Source organism: Mytilus galloprovincialis, chromosome 3 (assembly GCF_965363235.1).
Source record: "Mytilus galloprovincialis chromosome 3, xbMytGall1.hap1.1, whole genome shotgun sequence".
Taxonomy (NCBI): domain Eukaryota; kingdom Metazoa; phylum Mollusca; class Bivalvia; order Mytilida; family Mytilidae; genus Mytilus; species Mytilus galloprovincialis.
The window spans coordinates 106,587,994-106,609,779 of NC_134840.1; the positions used below are offsets into that span (position 1 = coordinate 106,587,994).

Below are 21,786 nucleotides of genomic sequence, written 5' to 3' on the forward strand. Positions count from 1 at the left end.
TTATTATTATAGATTGACGCACAAAGGAAACGTCACAAGTAAATTTCTAAAAATAATTTCACAACCATGTATAAACTGAACTTTTGTGTCAAGAAAAACGATTAATATAATTACAAATACAACCTGTGGAAATCAAATACCTTATTTATCCACAGATTATTATTATTCCTTAAAGGGGGTTAATTCGGACAGGTTTTACTGTTATTTTAATTCATCACACAACCCTTCGATGTCATAATATTTTATTTGTATTCAATCAACTGAATGTAAATGCATAATGAAGGTAGACAAATTAAGCCATTAGGAAGTTCTGCTACATACAGTGCATGAACAATAATTGATCAGAAGTAAAAAAGCTATAATGAGATCTCAACATAAAATGTATAAAAGTTTTATATGATAATGAACATACAGGTCTGTATACTTTATATATAATGCTGATATATACAAAATAGCCCCATAAATTACACCCATCAACATTTCTAGACCATTCCTGAAATTATCCAGATATTACATTTTAATGTTTCTGGTCCATTCCTGAAGGTATCTGGATATTATATTATCTACTGGATTATTTCTTTCAACTATTTGTTAAGTAACTAAGGAAACATGCTGACCCCAACCTTTTCTTACAAATGTTCTAAAACTACAGAAGAGTTCAAGTTTATCTGTTCGATACTCAACTCTATTTGCTGAAATATCCTGATGTAGCTTATCATTGATTCAAACATATGGTGAAATGTTTTATACTAAACCCATTCCATTACATGTGATAAAATGTTGATAGGTGTATATTTTCAACACAACTCATCATGAACTCTGATTATGTTTCGGATGCAAGTTTTCAGTTTATTTCTTATTGTAGTACTTTGTAAATATTTTGCAATTAATCTGGGTGAAAAATGGTACTTTTATTGATAGTTATGTTCAAAATTTTAACACCATTAAAGGTATGACTGATTCCTTATTATCAATAACTAGAAATGTTTAGTAAATTAAGCTAGATAAACTAATGATTTCACCAATGGTGTCACAAAATCCACTGATGCTTCAAGTCAAAATTAATTATTTGCTTTCCAAGAATCATTTCTAATGTTTTAAAATCAGTTTTAATTTGTATTACTTTTATGGCCTAAAATTGAGGAGGGCAATGAGTTTGAACACTAAATGCTTGGTTGCAACACATAATAACAATATACATCCATATACATGTACGTTTGGTTTCATTCTATGTAATCATCATTTAGTATTTTTGAAATGTATATTTAATTAAAGCAAAATCTGATGATAAAAGAAAAAGTGATTTTAATTTTGAAAGGTTTTTATAGGTTATTTGGTTTAATGTTTAATTACAGTTACCAACTCCTTAGAGTAGATTTAAGACTCTTTTATAACACTACCCATATATTTCAATTATTTCTAAGTTATGCAACTATGGTTACTTTGGTAACTTGTAACAGAAATAACATGTATGATATTTGCAACTGCAAATGTGTCAAATGAATACATTAAACAAAAATAAATAAATATTCAACAATAACAAAACATTTAATGTTTATACCATGATAAAATGTCAGTAGGTCAGCATCTCTCACAGAGTACATGTTATTTGTTTGTCAACTAAAATCAGAGAATAAGCTTTAAAAATAAGCAACACTATCTTGTGTTTAAGATAACAGCTTGTAAATAGAATAAGAAAAGTCATTTCTGAGTTGAAAAAGAGGCATTTGTCCAGAATTTCTCATTTTCTGCCAAACATTTACTAAATTCCTAATACTTAATAAACACATTAACCCTGCAGATGTTTAGTCATAGAATTTTTAGAGATAGTTATTGTGAAATTCATATTTATTCTAAATTGAAGAAAAAATGCAATTTTGATGTGTACATCATTTTGCACTTTAAAATTAATTCATTGTTGATAAGTGTAAAATTCATTGATAAATATAAACCAAAACAGACCTGCGTAGAACCAATTATGTTAAAATTGAATAAAAGTTGTCTCCCCTTAGTAGATATTATTTTATTCATACTGTAAACAATTTCACAGAATAATCTGTTAAGTTGTTTACAGTATAAATATGTTCTTTTTCTGGATAAAAATTGAGGAACTATTGTTGCTGAACATTGAAATTTAAAAACCAAAACTGAGAGAAAAAAGGCTAAACACAAGTCAAACATAAAAACAAAATTATATAAAATATTTATGGTATTTATCTACGGTATAGTATAAGGAACATGTTTTACAATTCAACTTCTATCACAGTACAACATTTAAATCTGTAGTCATCAAGGTCATCTGTAGGTTGTGCATCAATGTTCGATTTATTACTTCCTGGTTAGGTAAAGGCTCCAGCAATGGACCAGCAGCAGATAAATAAAGACAAAAAGTTTTTACTCCTTAAAGAATATCTTCAAGAATGTATGTACAAACACTGCAGAAAAGAAAGTGGCTCAGTTTTCTTTTTTTTACAAGAGAATATCCTGGAAAGTTTTGACTACCAAAAACATTAATCGCTAAAGAAACAAGATAAATAAATTAAAACATTTTCACAAAAAAACTCAAAAAACAATTCGTTTGGAGTACAATTCTGATTTTTATTTTCATCATTCATTTTTATTAATTTATATATGGTAGTGTTTATGACATTTTTTGACATTTGCAATGCCTGGATTAAACAAAAATCCATCCTTAACCTAAAATAAAATTCCAATAGTTGCTCCATTTGTGAATATCAGACCACAACACAGGAAGTATAATTAGAACAATGATACACAAATCTATAATTTCCTGACAATCTGTAAAATATTTTCATTCCAAATTCAGCTAACAAACATCACAACGGTACCTTCTATAAACTCCTCTCTACAGCTGCATGCAATATCAATAATCTTTTACACATTTGATGTGATTGTTTGTATGATAAATAGTGAATAATGATTTATATCTTATATAGTCATTTTAATAATTTTATTGTAAAAATTTAAAACTTCCAGACCTAACTTAGCAAGTCCTTCCTTTTTCCTGAATGCCCTGCATTTTTCCAATATGGCTGAACGACCTTCAACTGAGGCACTAAGGTCAAACATTTAAAATTTTTACTTTCAATTCCATCCTCCAGTTAATTTTAAGAATAATTCTTCGTTTAATGTCTGATTTTTGTCTGAGGATCTCATAGAAAGGAATATATAACCACCAATAAATTCATGAACTGTCTTACAGCTAGCACTTTGTGTTGAAAAGTTTAATGTTTCTTCTTCAAACTCAAGAACTACGTGTCGAATTTCCCAGTTTACCCGCCATGATTTTAAAGTATTGTATCTCCACGTTTTAACCACATCACCAGAATTCATGTCTACTCTCATAATACGGTTGTATGCTACACCAAGTATTTCCTGAAAAATTAAAGTAAAATTACTGAGTGTGGATGTATATCTAGTATCATGAAACAACATTAAGTAAGAAAGTTTAAAAGAAATCTGATCAATGGTTTAAGAAAAAGTTGTGGATTTATATGTATCAATATTCTCATAAATTCATTTAGATCTAGTCAATATTTAAAAAAAAGATGTAAATTCTTCTTCCTTAGTTTTATGTATAATGTATCAATATTCTAAAATAATTTCCAAGTTGCAGCGAAATTCAGTCACAGATTTAGAAAAAGTTGAATTTTCAAGATCCATTCTTGCTTGTCTAAGTATTTATTGATATTTTCCAAGTTTTCCGTAAAATCAGTCACTCGTTTAGGAGCAGTTGCAGATGCAAAGTGCCGATGGAAAAAAAAACGTTTTGATCAATGATCAATATCAATCAGAGGTATTGTAAAATTATAAAGAATATGTGTGGAATTTAGTATTTACTTATTATTTATCACAATTGTGTTCCATCATATTCAATTTATTGAAATAAATCATATTTCAACCAGTACTGAGATTTTAACATCTGTTTCAAGATTCTGATCTTTAAATCAAATCTTCATTTACATAAATTCATACAATAGGCCCGGTAGGAAGGGTGTCATCCCAAACACACACAAAAAAATAAAACACGCTTTCCAGATTCCAGAAAAAAATCATCTTTAATTCCAGAGTCTGGATAAGGGTAAATCATAAAATCCTGTGAAAATAAAGGCCCAATACTGAATTTCATAATAATGCCTAATCCTGATATTCTTCCACCCCATGTTCATGTTTTTTTCTATGTTCTTTTTATAAAACTTTCATATGATGAATATTATTGGTCATGCATTTTCTTTTTATGAATTAGAAAATAATCCATCTCACCAAATGTAAATTGTACTTACTTCTTTTTTACTGTTCTTTTGCTTAATAACAAAATAAGTAATACCAAAGTCTGGTAAAGCTTGCCATGCTTTTATGTACGCCATCTTGGATTCAATTAAATTTAAATTCTGTACATTTGAATGAGCTTCCATTATTCTTTGTACTAACTGAAAATATAAATGTTATATAAAATATCTAGAATTAAAAATTAATACTACAAGTCTGAAAAGCTATAGAAACAGAACAAAATAAGCTAAATACATAGATAGGTTAGGGAGCTCGTTTTCTAGATATTTTTGATTTTTTAAATATTTTACTCAGCATCGTAAAAAAAAAACATCAAAAAGTCAGAACATTTGACACAAATTCCTAAACCTCACCTAAGTACATCCTGAACAATAAAAAGTATCTGGATCAAGTCAAGCTTTCTAAACTGAGTGAGGTTTTAATATTTAATTTCCCTACATTCAATTGAAAGGTAACATGATAGTATTGTATAACATGACATGATTTTATCTTTTTTCTATCATCTTTGTCAATAATATGGTTATCATCTTGTTTAAATGTGATTATATCAAATAAAAGAATTTGTAACAAATGAAACTGATATTTAAGTTTCAGTTCAAATATCAGTTTAAAAAAAGAAAAAAATAAATAGATCAGAATTTTTCAATATCAACTGTTTTATGAATAAATTGGCTTTTTAGATTTTTGACAGGATGATTTTTAAGCAAACATCTCTTACATTATTAAAAGGTAACCTGTATAATTTTTTTTTAACAAAGATGGGTTTTACTCATAGTTGAACGCCGTATGCAGGGATCTCCATGGCCTGTTTAACGATGGAGCCCCGCCATCGTTCAAATGTCTTGCGCCATCGTCAAATGACTCGCGCCATCGTTAAATTGTCTTCCGCCATCGTTCAAAACTTCATCGTTTTTTGTAGCCCGACGCCATTTTTTTTATCAATTATAATCAAATGCATGTAATTGCATAAGCCTTAGGCTTTTTATGTTATAATCCAATACAGTTCTAACGCCTGAGGGATATCCGGATTAAGATCGCTAATTACTTGTACCTGAGCTTGTACAGGTAGATCAACAAACCAAACAGGAGAATACTATCTGAGGATAGACGATCCATTTGTCGAAGTAATCAACTAAGTTTCAGCAAATGATTATGATCATTTAGATTAAATAAATAAATTAATAAATTAATCCAGTTACAAAGAAAACAGTTTAACAAGTCGAACACGTGCTTTATTTTGACTTACGCAATCAGCATCCCCCTTTTTTAAGAAGTACAAAATAAGACGCAAAACAGTAAATATTATTTCATCGTAAATAAACTCGAGTACTGCTGTAACGATAATTTAGAATTACTTAAAAAGTTTAAAAGTAAAAACTTAAATATTTCCTGTAAAGAAATATCGTATCTAAATTCCGAATTCATTTCGTATATTACAATCAAATTGATACATTCGCGTTTCCGGTTTCTATTCAGACTCGAAAGATGCATGTTGCACAGCATCAATTTTTCCAGATAGTCATTAAAAACCTTTTCATTTGTCGACGTTTGCTTTACAAATCTCTTTAACCTTTTACATAACCCGTACGAATTGTTTTGTTGTTGCTGCAAATCAGCCATACCGGTAATGGGCTCTGAATTTGACAGTGTCCACGAAAATAAGCTCCACATTAGATGATTTTTAACCCCCATAACAATTACCAAAAATAAAAGAAATCTGCATGGGGACCTTCATGACAGCTTTTGGTCATTCTCGACTAAGGGGGGGGGGGGGGGGGGGCATGATGACTTGGCATTTGAATGGTTAAAAACGCAATAAATGAAAATATTGATACTTCTAATTCTATAATGAAAATTCAAATAAATAAGCAATGAATTAGCATTTTCACCATTCCTTGTATGGAGGGATAAAATACTTCCGATCGCGCTACACTGTACAGCGCAGACAAGGTTTGTAATGGTGAAAGTTCCTCCATGGTTCAATTTTCATCCATGGAGATCCCTGCGTATGGTGACCTTTATTGTATGTGAAATCATGAAAAGATCTCTTTTTTTTTTAAACTTTTGATTTCTTTATTAGGGTTAAACAAACACCAACTGTTTAAAGAAATAAAACTTTGACATGATCAGTGAAAACGTGATACAAAAACTTAAAAAAACAAGAATGTGTCCAAAGTACACGGATGCCCAACTGGCACTATCATTTTCCATGTTCCATGGACGGTGAAATTGGGTCAAAAGTCTAATTTGGCTTTAAAATTAGAAAGATCATATCATAAGCAGCAAGTGTACTAAGTTTCAAGTTGATTGGACTTCAGCTTCATCAAAAACTACCTTGACCAAAAACTTTGACCTGAAACTCCCATTTTCATTTTCTGTGTTCAGTTGACCGTGAAATTGGGGTCAAAAGTCCAATTTGGCTTTAAAATTAGAAAGATCACATCATAAGCAACAAGTGTACTAAGTTTCTAGTCGATTGGACTTCAGCTTCATCAACAACTACCTTGACCAAAAACTTTAACCTGCGGACAAACGAACGAACGGACGGACGGACGAAAGAACGAACGGAGCCACAAACCAGAAAACATAATACCCCTCTACTATCGTAGGTGGGGCATAAAAACAATGTTAAAGTTGCATCAAAACATCAATATCTAATAAAATTTGTAAATAGATAAATCTGAAAAAAAAAAAAAAAAATTCTTACAGTTTTATTTTTTATCCTTTTATGGTATCGAGGAGCAACAAAGTCTTCAGCATTTACGTTGACATCAAACTGTAACTGTACTGGAGCTGGTGACTGTGACGGCTGTTGTCGACTTAGTAATGTCTTTATAGATTCTACTTCTGTTACGTATGAACTGTCGGCCATTGTCTTCCCCTGAGATGCTAGTTTACAAGCTGCCATCCACTTGCAGTATTGTTCCTCCTGTTAAAACAAATGGACATTGTCAATAGATGTGTGGTATATGCCAATGAGACAGCAGCTTGTGGATAGAGGGAGAGGTGTCTAACTAATATTTCCAGCTCTAAATTGTGTATTTTATATTTACTGTGGGTTTATTTTATACCGTTCATTTACTTTAAATTCCAAAATTATTGCATGCATTTATTATTGTGATTTTGTTATTTTAGACTTAAGTGCAATATTAATTTTTGCGATATTAAGAAAAATTTTGTTTATTTCAGCTTTTCATCAAGTCACCGAAATAACAATGAAAAGATTGCTTCAAGGGTTCTTTGAAATGCAGACTTTAGCACAGTAAACAAATGTTTAAGTTCCAATTCCAATCAGAGGAGTTAAGTTTTATTAATGATTGTTTTCTTACATTTGGAAGCAAACAGCCTGGTGTTTCTGTAGACAACAAAGTTTTAGATTTATTTTTATTGTTTTGTTTTTTTGTGTGTGTTACTATTATGTTCTTTTTTTTAATAGAAGTACATTCTATTGCGTTTGTTATCATTAATAACTAATCAAGAAATCCTTGCAAGGAAAAGATCATTTTTTTCTTTACACTATTGTTTGGTACATAATGTATAGTACTTACACTGTCAAACCTCAGCCATATTTCTGACATGCCATCTGAACCAGGAACAAATAATTTAATTCCATACTTCTGAGATGCCAAGTTAAGATCTGGATGGGCTTCACATCCTATAAAATAAATCAGAAAATAAAATCAAGTTTGTTTTATTCAAATTATCTGAAAAAATGCCTTATTCAAGTAGTAAGGGGGTTGTTTGCAATGCATGTTTATCATACCATCTTTCTCATGTACTTTTTATTAATTTGCACAATTTGTGGGTATGAGAAACAAATCCTTACAATTTTTCCTATAACAAGATTTCATATACTAAACAGATTTTTATCATGAAAACTTAAAATATTTACTGTGTACCTTTCTCAAGGTTTAAATATAGCAATAAGCACTTATTTCCACTTTTATGAGAATAAAAGATGTCTAAACTCATCATGAGTCTGTTTTATGAGTGTAATTTCATACTTTACAAACAAACATAAAATACAAGTAGGCGTAATAGTCATTTATCAAAGCAAATTATAACAATTATTGTTTTTTTTCTATATTCATTTCTTCAAATGGATTAAAAGTACTTTCTGCTATTTTCTATCCAAATGCATGAAACTAATATGGTATTTATCTATCATTATATAATCACAAAGTACATCAAAGAAATGTACTTATATGAGGGTATTACAGAAAAGTACATGTTATTAAGTAATTACTTAACAAAGTGCACCAGAAAGGCATATCTACCTTCTAATGCTTTTGGTAATAGAGGAAAGTATATGTTATTAAGTAATTTTTAACTTTCAAAAAAAATTTATTATTAAGAAGAGTAGCTAAAAAGACGTATTACCTTTCTATTGTTATTGGTATGTATAATTAAAGTATTTTTAAATGTCATCATAAAGTACGGGAGAGAAACATATTAATCACTTTTGGTTATTGTTTTTGATAAAAGTGCATGAAATAAGGTATCTTTTACTGAAGTGTAAATACTTTCTATTGTTAATGGTATTTGAGAAAAGTATGTGTAAATTTTTTTAAACAATTTTAAATATCCCTAAGTGTAGGAGAGAGACATAGTTACCTTTTATTGTTAAGTGAGGAAAGTACATGCAATTTAGTAATTTTATTTATTTAACTTTCAGATCTATAATAAAAGTGTAATAGTAAGACATATTTACATTCTATTCTTATTGTGTTTCAGGAAAGAACATGTAATTAAGTAAATGTTTTATCAATCATTATTTATATCCAAGAGCATGAAAAAAGACATAGTTACCTTCTATTGTTTTTTAGAATTTGAAGAAAGTACATTTTTTATCAATCATTGCTTATATCAGAAAGGCCACACAGAAGACATATTACCTTCAATTGGTATTTAGAATTCGAGGAAAGTATGTGCAAAAAGATTTCTATCTATCTTTAGTTATCATTTTACAATGTACACTAGAAAGACATATTAACCTTCTATTGTTTTTGGTGAATTTGAGGAAAGTTTATGGAATAAAATAAATTTTAACTATCTTTAGTTATCATTTTACAAAGTGTACCTGAAAGACATATATACCTTCTGTTGGTATTTAAGGATAAGTACATGTAATTTTACACTTGACAAGGAGGTAATGTGAGGTATGACAAATAAGAGGCAATTGAAACCATCATGTGTCACTTAATTGTTATTTTAACAGGATCAACCGTAATTTGATATCATAATTAAACGTTATACGTAGGTATACAACAATGCTGAACTGAATCTTTTCCTGTTTATATCTGACATGTATCAATGATGCACTTAGAATGACCTTTTTATATCCGCTCGTAAATATGACCTGTATTATAATAACAGACTTCTTGTTATTGCAGAACTTAATTTTATGACGTTTTTATAGATGTTTTAAATGTTTAATACTCAAATTCACATATAAATGAACTGATAAAATAGGCATGTAAATTTGTCATTGTTACAGGGTCAAAGATCATTAGTTATAAAAAAGTGTATCAACAAAAACACTGAACTCAAAGATAAATTCATAAATGGAACAGTTCATAAAACCTGACATATTTTAAAACTCAAACTATATCAACAAACAGACTGAAAGGAAAAGTAATGACACATTCCCAACTTTGTTCATGTGTTTTCCAAAAATGGTGTGTTAAACCTGATTTTATAGCTAGCTAAACTTCCCACTTGTATGACAGATGTTTGATGCCTGTTATACATGTACTATTGACAAATATATTTCTATTTAATTTGTTTTTTGTCATTTCCTTAAATGTATTTTTATTATATCCTGATGTCTTTTTTAATCATTTCCTTGGGGTTTTTTTATTATCATATCCTTATGTTTTTTTTCACATCTTCATGTCTTTTTTCATATCCTTAAATGTCATTTGGAGAATTCTGAGTCCAATTTATTTATGACTATACTCAGGACAACTACTTTTTTGATATTTTGTCAATATAATGAAAGAAACACTATTAGTTATTTTATATAAGACTAACTGGGGGACTACAGTTGGTTACTCCACTTCCCCCCTTTTATCTGTCGCAGGTGGAATTTGACCATGTTGAAGCCACAGCTGATGGCTTTAACTGTATCCTACCTTTTATATTCACTTTCATAGCAGGTGTGCCGTTAGAATCTTCCTCTGTTTTATAGAAGGCTATGTGAGTATCCTTACATCTACAAAATGCTTTTTTATAACTCTTCAATGTTAATTTCTTTGGTCTGAAAAAGAAACATTTTTTTTATTTAACAATAAAAATGGAAACCAACATTGTGTTTATTGACACTCTACAGTGTGATTGTTCAGCTAATTTATGACCTTACATGTTTGATTTCTTTGGCAGATTTATTTTATTGATATAACTCCATGACTTTGTTATTCAATTTACAGCTGTGGCATGATCCTCAGCTTGCAAAGAATTCTGTTCACAATGGTACTAGGGGCCATCTTAAACTAACAGTCATATGAGAGACTTTTTTGTTTTTTTTTCCTTTGTGTTGAAGGCCTTGCTGTGACGTTGAGATGGAGAACAGCTATATAAACATGGTTCCTATACTTTTTTTGTTGTTGCTGTGCATGCACTGATTTTGTGACATGAATGAATACCCTTTTCTTTTCTTTTTTATTATTGCAGTTTTCCCTTTTTCATTTCTTAAGAGTTTAAAGTTGTTTTCTCTACAATCTTTAATTCTGTTTCTACCAAATATACTTTAAGTGCTTGAGAATATGATGTCAATCAGGTGCTCCTTTTCAGTGATTTAATTTGTTAATCTGCATGGATTTATTACTTTGATTTACTAACTGAAAATTCAGAAATTCATGCATGCATTTATACTAGCTAACCACCTATTTATGGTAAAAACGGTGAGATCTAATAATGGGATTGCACAAATTTTGAGAATAACAATCACCTTAAATTATGAATGCAAGTTTTAATTGTGAATACCATACTTTCATATTTTTCACATCCAACTGAATTGAAAGTGATTTTTGTTGTTGTTTAAAAAATATCTCTTTTTTTATTATGATTTTATTCATTTTTTTGAGTGATTATAAATGTGCCATCTTTTTTATTGTAGGATTTTTGCTTCAAAATTTCAAAAATTACAGTTTTTAAATGAAATTTCTCAAGCTTACTTAAAATATCTGACATTTCCACTGAGTTCGGGAATGGAGGTAATATCTCCCGCTGATGATAACACTGTACTGTCTAATGATTCCTCTAAATTTGTTAAATCAGCATCAATGTCATCATTTGGTAGATGATTAGACATTGCAGAAGAATCCATCATGGATTCACTTGGCTGTGGCTGTCCAGCCTGCATCTGGACCTGTAGCTGTAAAAGAGCAACAATTCTTTTATTATTTTGAATTTATTGTAAATTTATAAAGAGTGATCAAATATGGTACAGCATAATTCAAATACAACATTACATGGTGACAAATTTTCTGAACCAGTTTATAAGTACTAATGCACTCTACATTGTACACTAACATCCACCATGTAAATATTAGATGACATACCAGTCTCTAATTCTAGATGTTAAATTAAAAATTGTGCATCTAATCACTTAAGTAAGCCATGATATAACTAGACATTGTGGCCTATAAATAAATTGTAGCTTCATACAGTTTAATGCTTTTTTTCAAATTTTAGAAATGAATTCCATTTTGGTCTCTAGTGGAAAGTTGTCTCCTTGGCTATCATACCACATCTTTTTTTTTAAATTTTGTATTTGTTTCACTACATATTTTTACATGATTGGCTTTCAAAAATTTCCAAAAATATTGTTTTAAGTACAGTATTCCAGATAAAATCAAAAGCAAACTCTGAAATTGCCATAGGCCATAGCATTACTTCAGATTCCCTCAAGAGCTTCAAGTAAATGGTACTCAGAAAAGCAACAAGTTGGCTTTAGCTATATATCATGTATATCAGTTCCTTAAATCATCCAATAATAACTTTACTGACATACCTGAAAAGCTGCAAACATCATCATTTCTTCATCTGTGCAATCTACATCTTCGGACAGCAGTGACCACTTGGCTTGTTCATATATCTGGTTAATTCTGACAGCATCATACTGAAAAAATAAATTTAATTTCAATGGTTACAATAAAATATTGTGATTTCCCTATAAAATAAAGTTATTTTTACGTGTTATAAATCTAATAAATTCAATTCCCTGACCTACTTTATTTCTATAAATAGTACATGTTTGATGTTATGAAAAGGATAAGTTATCCAAGAACTGCTGACTGAACATTACAATGCAGATGTTCAATAATAACATAGTTGCACTAGAATTCACTGAAACACCTTTTTAATTCACATCATAAAATATCACAAAAATATCTTTTTAATATGTGGTTAATGGAGTCTCATGGGCACCTGTCATAATTTCAAGCTATTAAAAATTGTGATAGGTTCAATCCTTAACTTCAAACAAAATGAGAATCTAGGAATTTAGAAAGGGGGGATTTTCTTCAAAAAAAATAACTTGACAGACGCAAACATTGTTTGACAGGGGAAAAGCAAGGAGGGAGGGTTTCAAATGTAGGTCACAGAGATAAATTCATTTACAGTCGATGATTGAGGAAAACATGTATTTTCATAGATACTTTGATATCATGAGTTTGACCAATTCACCATACAAGATCATACAACCCTATAGAAAATTAGCAGTTAATTAAATACTTGAAGTTGTGGTTCACCTACACTTAATCCACAAAAATTAGTACCCCACAAATAAAATTAAATCCTCAGTATTTTGTAACCATGAGGATAATCCCTAAATCATCTCCCCTTCTTATCTCACCTAAGTTATGTATACAGTGTTACAGATAAAACAGAGATTTACAAAATATAGCTATTAATTTGTAAATTATGATAGAGTGGTTTCTAGGCAATTGGTAATTAAGATATGGATAATTTATAGATAACCAGTTATATACAAATCACGCTCTTCACAACATTTGCCAGATATTTGGTTCTATTTATAGAATGGTTAAGATCCTGAGGGGTTATCATTAAGCTTCAAAAGAAACTTTATCAAACTATAGACAAAAAGCATCTCTGCATTCTTTAAACAAATTCCATCTATACATAATTAACCAATTAAATTAATTTAAATTTTTCACATCCTGTGGCTTTCCACTGACCGACTGCTGCCTTTTTTCATTTAAATAATTTGTTTATAGATACACAAGGCTAGGGAATTTAAAAACTTCTCTGTAGTGAAATAAATTCTGTAAAACACATTAATAACAACAAGTTGTATTTAATATACCTGGAGAAGTTGTAAAATTCCTAAGCTTTCATATGAATATGTAATATAGTAAATAAGTGTTGCCTGAAAAAATGTAAATTTTAAGCTGACATAGCAATTTTTTGGTAATCAATATTTTGTGTATACCAGACTCCCAATAGTGAGGAAGGATGATGTAATTAAACAGATAAGATAAGCTTATTATTCTCAAATTCCTTACTTTTATTGATTGTTGTAGAACAACAATATACTTTCTGAGAATACTATAGGAATGTATATTTCATGACCAAATAAGTAACTATCTTGATGGTTAAAGGACAACAATATGTTTTACAAGAGTACAATACATATTTAAGATCAAATAAGTTACTACCCTATAATCTTATTGTACTTGGTTCAATGAAATGGTGATCACTAAAAGCTTAAGTAAATGGAAGATAGTCTTGTATTTCAAAAAGTCTATATCAATATGCCTTTGATGAGAGAAATTTAAGTGTGAAATATTAGATTCTTTGCTAAGAACCTAATTTTTGTAGACATTTAAGTTTTGATAAAAAAAAATTCAAACTGGGTCACTTCATTCAGTTTATTGATAGACAAATACATTTACACATTTTTTTCTACCTCCTAGCACTGTTGTTGGCAAATTGGCATGGTAGATTTTTTTTCATGGTTAAAATTTAATTACAAGTTATCGCCCTGGCCTCAGTTATCATTCCTGATGAAGAACTAATTAACTAAGTGGTATGAAGTCAAATATAGGGGATTATATTCCTATAAAAGTAATTAATTCATTGAGCTTCCTGAACTATAGAAAGACCTGAAGAGGTTTAATCCCCCTGACCTGATGCTGACTTCTCTCATGTCTATTATCTAGGTCTTTATACAACTTTTATACTCAACTCCAGGATTATAAGATAAGAACTTGTACTAGATTTTTTTAATTTTATTTCATTAAGCTGGACTACAATTGTCTATTTCAAAGGCCATCTATTGATAACTTTTATACTTATTTCTGAACTCCAGGACTCAACTTGTCTTCAGGAATTATACTTTTATAGATTTTCTAATTGTATTTTCCTATTTTATTTTCATTAAACAAGATTTCAATTGTCTAATTCAAAGGACATCAATTCATAAATTTTATACTAATTTCTGAACTCCAAGACTATACCGCAGGAAACCTGTACTCAAAAGATTTTAAAGACATTCTAATTTCAATTTCATTAAGAGGGGTTTCAATTGTCTAATTTAAAGGGCATCTATTGACAACGTTTATATTAATTTCTGAACTCCAGGGCTATACCACAGGAAACCTGTACTCATAAAAATTTTAAGACTTTCTAATTTTATTTTCATTAAGAGGGATTTTAATTGTCTAGTCTAAAGAATTTCTAATTTTATTTTCATTAAGAGAGATTTTAATTGTCTAGTTCAGATGACATCTATTGACATTTTATTCATTTTAGAAGTAGTTGTTTGTATAAATCAATTGACCCGAATACATTCCCTGTAAGTTTATTTGTAACATTCTACAAACATTTTCTTGTCAATGATCTTTATTGTAAGAGAAAGGTAAATACCTTTAAACCATTAAAACATACAGAATACACAATTATGAGTGACAATGATTATTAATTATATATGTTATCATATCCTCATCTTTGTTGATGAAATTCTTCATAGATACCATATTTGTCCTAATATACATGATATAAGTAATAAATATTAATAGCAGATCTTTAAATTGTTTATGTTTAACTCATTTCTAACCTCTTTAGACAAGAAGATTAATTAGGGTTTGACCTAGGTGTCACTGTTTAATGCTGAAGACTATGTTGCCCTCAAATTGTCATTTTAAATTCTTTAATTGACTGTTGTTGGGTTGCTGTAGCATTGACATATATAACCAAAATATCCTTCAATTTTTATTGTGACAATGACAGGGGCTGTCACTGTCAGTCTTAAATGCATGCAAAGCAGTGGATCTCGTCTCAAATGTTATGCATGTGATTCCTTAATTTTTCTTTATATCTGGGCAGGAATATTCCAAATGGATATTTCAACTATTATGCAAGTATAAGAAACCTGTTATGCGAGATCTGGTATATTATTTTTAAACCAAAAATTATTAGATAATCATGAAGAGTACAGAAGCAAATTCAGTATTTATGATTTTTTTTTTTTTTAATAAAAGAATTTTACAAATATTTGGTGTGAGATGAACAGATGAGTCAAGATCTTTAAAGTATTTCCAAAGTATAACAATTTATATAACTTTCTTTAAGTATTACAAATTTATTTTGCTGCACTGTTATATAAAATAAAGATGACTTTTAACATTAAGAGCTTTTACTAGGATATTTCAGGTAGCTATCATTCTTTAAGCTTAAGGCAAAGGTACGAAAAGATATTTTGTTTTAAATTCTAAGGTCATGAGACACCTGTTTTTCTTCCTTCGTTAATTGATGATAAATTGTGTATTTGTTTTTACCTAGGTAGTAAATATACATTGTCTGATTTATAGCATAAACAACCAAAGATGAGTGTACAATGAGTTCCAGAAACGTAACTTGTGAGCGGATGTTACGAGGCTGAAGTAGGGGCTTGGCCTTCCTCCAATCTTTTGCAACAACCTTGCCAAGTATTTCCTCCCCGAACACTAGTGGAGCATATTTATAAATGAAGAACAATTAAGACATCCTCGTATTAGTCATCTTATTAACATATTTATCTGTTAATATCATAACCATTAAGTACATCTATGTAGTTCATTATTCCGTCTAATTGATCAGCTTTATAAAAACACCTGTAGATCGCTGAATTGTTGAGACTTGAAGATTTCGTACATCTCAAATGATGCCAGGAAAGTATGCTAACTATGTGATGAAATGGTGGTAGCTTCTGTTACAGAAACAATTTATAGCATTGAAAACGCGTCTGCTTCTAAATTTATATTTACAGTTTCATTGTATATAATGATGAAAACATTTGCAACCATCAATCAGGGATTTTTATAGCTGAGAAAAGTACAATGTATTTATAATTACAGCTTAAAAATGCTGATTCATCTAAATACTTTGAAAGAGAATGAATTCTTGGTAAAAAAAAAATAACCAGGATGTACCTTTCATTTTCATCATTCAGCTTACATCATAATGTTGGCAATGTTATGGCCAATAAAACAACTACCCAAGAAGGACAAATGGCAAAAAAGTTGAACGTCTCATAAAGTTATCTTTTGTCTGAAATGTTGCTATTGTTTCTTAATTTTACAATTAATGTTCTAGGCAAATAATGGCTAAATAATTACTACGGACTCACGTATGGAACAGCTGACAGAAGAATATTGATCCCAAAGGGAAAAATTACGCATTCCACACGCCTTAAGAGACTTTTGGTTACATCTAATTGATTGGTGTATATAATTCCCTATATTTTTTATGGATTGTTTCAAACTATTAAGTTGCTTAACTTTGAGACTATTTAATATCAATATATATTTTTTTTTATGAAAAACACTGAATTTCATACACAAGATAATTTTTAATTAAATTGTAATTGATATATTATAATTTCTTTACATTTTTTAAAATATTTTTTTTTTAAGTGCTAGATATTTAGTTGGTAGTTTACTCAGATATGAATTGAACAACATAAAAAGAACATTATTTACATATGGCCCTTTATACTATTGTAAAATCCAAACACTGTAGCGCACCACGCGAATGAGCACTTCTCTTTCAAATCTCACCACTTCTCCCTATCAGTTTCAAAAAGAGAAGTCACTTCTCCCTATAATTCTGAAGTAGTGTGAGCCCTGAAATATTATAGATGTCTCTAATTTGTCTTACAATGAATATGTGTGCTATAATGCACAGCTGTAAAGTCTATTCAAATCTATTCTGGTAAAGAATTTAATCAAAACTGTGATGTGGGCTATTCTTGAACTTCCAGTGAAGCTTGAACTGCACATGAGTGCATTACTTTTAAAAACTGCAAGATGAACAGGGAAAAAATGTTCATCATTTGATAAAAAAGAGTATGTAGAGGTTTCCTGTCATGAATGAAGACACTTTATTCCTTATTTTCTTGTTTTTTTTTCCAAAATATGTAGATTGTGACATATAGTTTGGTTTTTCATTTCATTTTAGAGTTTCAGAGAACCACAAATCATAAAGATTGACCTGTCCATTCAAAATAATGTGAATACAATTTAAATTTTCATTTTTATGCTTTTTCCCACACACTGTGTTCTTTAGAAATCTTAATTTACACTATCAATATGTTAAGTACAGATATCCATGCACAAGTCAACGCCCAGCTGTATGATACTATTCTTTACAAATCTAGGTAAATTCATGAATGAATACAAAGAAAACAATGTACCCAAACCTTGTATTTTCTATTGAATGAAAGTTTTCCCCTGAGACCAGCTGTGACGCTGAGGACAATCAGTCTTGACCACAAAAATCACAGGTATGAGATTCAATCTTACCTTAGGATTCAGGTCATAGAATGAGAAGTATTTAAACTTGACGACAACAAATTCATTTTCTCTCACACCCTGTTCCATCAGCGATTTGGATGAGTCTAACCATCTGTAATAGAAATAAAATATTTTAATATTTTTTTTTGAATTTTTTTTTTTGTGAGATTGAGGACATGCATAAGTTAAGTTTGGAATGTGACATGCTCTATACATGTGAGAGATCACTTCACAAATCGTTTTACATGTTTACACACAACCTGTAACAAGCCAGACTTTAATTCATATTTATGTTTTTCTAGATTATTCAGATTTATAATACTATAAGTATTTTTTGTAGGTATGACATAGAGAAAGATTGACTCTGATGCAAACAGAAAGGAGGCACTATACAGTTAATGAGGAATCCCTAATCAGACTTGTCACAACTGCACATTCAGATGTCTGCTAGCTACAATGGATTATGGTGCAACATAATTGCAAAATAATGTTCTGTTGCTGTGTTGGACCAAATGTCCACAAGAATATTTCATATTTGTAATCAGTAGCAAGTGATAAGAATATTTGAGCTACATGTAAGAAAAACAAATCTACACTTTTTAAGAAGTTGAAAGTTACATCTTTGCTGAGAGCATATCTTAATGGCTGTGCAAGTCATACAAATACACATTATTAATTTCCAATCAAAGCAATAACATCTGACAATAGTAGGAACATTGTGTAACCTTTAAAGAAAATACCACATACAGTAACTATTTTTTTTATAACCATGTGTACACCCTATCAGATCTAAGCTGCAGGGACAAAAGGCCTCATTATCATATATGTAATACCCTGTCGATTCAAAGTACTAATTTCATGATGCATGTAAAATCGGTAATTTTACCAGTCACTGCACATAGCTGCAGATTAATCTACAACCAACACGTTTTTTTAAACTCAATCTGTCACACCAACGTATTTATTGATCGTGAGGAATTTTGGGAGGTGATAGCATTATGTAACAAGATTTTGACGTGTGTTACATTCATTATTCCCGAGAATAGTTAGATCAATTTCAGTTATGAATACCAATATCATATTTCTACTTAATTTGGCTCGGATGTAAATCTGAATGACATTTTTGTATTACATAATATGAAATACATGTAAAATAAAAGTCAAGGTCATCTTGTAAGTATGTTTCGGGAACAATAACAAAGGAATGGTGCAAAACATAGGCACAATTGTAGAGTTTATCTTAAAAGTTATCAATATAAAATTGAGAATGGAAATGGGGAATGAGTCAAGGAGACAACAACCCGTCAATATAGAGAAGAAAACAGCTATATCTAACTTCATCAATGTTTTGAATTTGAAATTAATCCTTTGAGGTATATTTCCAACAAAAATTTATGTAATTGTGAAAACTGTATTGTCATTTAATGAATATCAACAGAATATTCACAAAATATCATTGCCTTACTCCTAAGTTATGATCACATGGATGTATGGTAATTTGTATTGTTTGTGAACCATAGCTTTTACCACTGTAATGCCACTGTAATGCCATCCCACATCTTGATGGATATTTATTAAATAGACATCCTTGTAAGGAAGGAAGGGGCACCAAATGACAAACATGAAAGGGTCATTGTACAGCCTTCAACAATTTGAAGAATCCTGTACCTTAACAGTGCTATTGTTTGCTTTAAATTAATGGAGAATAAAGGCTTTTTCCCCTCAAGAAAAATCCAAATTTGAAAAAAAATGGCTTAAAATTATTCCCAAAGAGACAACTTTTTCCCCAAACAGTGCAGTCTCAGTAGTAATTGTGCATGAATACAATCTTAAAAACACTCATTTAAACTATTTTCATGCCTAAAATGACTATAAGTGCAGATTTGAGGGTCTATTTATGTATCATCACTGACAATAAGGGGTCTAATTTCAAATGAGGGTTTACCTCTCAAAAGGGGGTCTTTTGAAGTTCCAGTCAAATTCATCTTTCATAATAAATTTCCCAATTTGATAAAAATGATGCATATTTTCCCAATAAAAAAGGGTAGAGGTAGTTTTGAAAAAAGCCAACAATATCACTGCTTAATGTAGTGCCTAAGTGGAAAATCAATGAAGAAAACTAACTACTTGATTAATTTTTACAGTTATGAATAAAAAACAAATATGGCAGACAGAAATTTGACTTATACATGTACTAGTACTGCATTTCAAGTGCTTGGCTTAGGGACATGTACATAAAGCTGTTATTAATGTAATTTAAAAACAAAACTATGTTACATTAACTACTGTTGATTTTATAATTAACTCTAACAGATGTAGGGACTATGATAGTAAAGGTGCTTTTCTGTTACTAAAAAAATAATTGACTTGTGAACAATTCTACAATACATCAGAGTTTACAGTTGTTTTCTCAATTGCTAATATTTTTATCTCTCTAAACAGACTTTGTTCAGTTATTGGATTAAATTGTCCACTTGATCACTTAATATGGACAATGTTCTACTAGTCTCCTGACGAAAGTGTTCATTTAACACTGTCATTAGCTACTTGTCCCCCGAGACAACTGACCATATGTATATGCTACTAAAGCAACACTTGGTGTGACAAACATTGAACTGTCAATCTGTGGTGTACAGAAATGGCATTACAAATATTTCAATAAAATGTCTTTCTTCATTCTTGTTTATAGAAATATGTATATAAAGTTCGTTTTAAAAAAAAAAACGTTTGAATTAGTTCATGTAACTATGGCCTCCAATCCCCTCAATTTGACAAAACATTTATAAAGCATAAAGGTGCTGGAGAATTGATGTTTGTTTTTGCATGACAAATCAATGCATTTCGTTTCTTAACAAGCAAAATGTTTTTTGGAAGAGCTTTCTCAAAATACTGTTATTACAATTTATGCATAAAAAGATACCAAATTCTTGTTGCCAAGTGCCTTTATAATACTGCCAATCAACACTTTAAGACAGTAATTAGAAACACATGTATGACAACAGTTAGCAACTTTAACAATGTGATGTTCTTATCTCCTACACATTATATAATGTATTTGTTATTCTGTACTTTTAAATGTTTTTTGAGCTGATCATAACATCTAATAATTCTGTAATAGATCACAATCTCTCCTACTCCTGAGGGCTTGGACTTTTTTAACTAATAAAGCGTGTCAGTCACAATTCCAGGATTCTGATTAGCGCTCTATGAAGAGACTGAGTCAATTAACTGGTAGCTTTATGTTATTGAGATAGGTAAACCCTGAGCTAATTCAGAATAAATAATTGGGTGATTTTTCGTTGGCTAGCAAGCCTTCAGACATTTATAGCCATTGCAGCTAAAATTAAGAACTGAACTTATATAAGATGACCAGTGTTAATGAGCAGTTGAAAACAAGTAGTCAGGGTTTGGTCCTACAATTTCCTGTTCTTAAGGCAACTAAAATATATTCTTTGAAGTTCCCTTCTTAAAAATTCTTGGTATTAAATTTTGAGTCATTCCAATATTTTGTTACAGTCTACTATTAGGTCTAGACTGGCTTGCCAATGGTTAACCATGACAAGTAAAGTTTGACGAGAAACTGATGACATTTAGAAAATATTTTCACATATTTACAAAATCATTTTTCCGTCTGTATTTTAATTTGAAATTTAATATATTCATCCCCAGAGGATTAACA

At 30.0% G+C, this 21,786-nt stretch overlaps 1 protein-coding gene across 2 annotated transcripts in view; it reads right to left on the bottom strand.

The window, feature by feature from the left end:
• Positions 1-225: 225 nt before the first annotated feature.
• The window catches only part of LOC143069698 (fermitin family homolog 2-like), a 40,209-nt gene continuing 18,648 nt past the window's right edge, over positions 226-21,786 (bottom strand). For both annotated transcript variants that reach the window (XM_076244467.1, XM_076244466.1), the window contains exons 6-13: positions 18,117-18,219; positions 12,326-12,433; positions 11,487-11,686; positions 10,446-10,570; positions 7,860-7,966; positions 7,019-7,240; positions 4,305-4,451; positions 226-3,396 (exon numbers count right to left, since the gene is read on the bottom strand). In XM_076244467.1, coding sequence (XP_076100582.1) covers positions 3,106-3,396; positions 4,305-4,451; positions 7,019-7,240; positions 7,860-7,966; positions 10,446-10,570; positions 11,487-11,686; positions 12,326-12,433; positions 18,117-18,219 — 1,303 coding nt within the window. In that variant the 3' untranslated portion in view covers positions 226-3,105. The remainder of the gene's footprint in view (positions 3,397-4,304; positions 4,452-7,018; positions 7,241-7,859; positions 7,967-10,445; positions 10,571-11,486; positions 11,687-12,325; positions 12,434-18,116; positions 18,220-21,786) is intronic.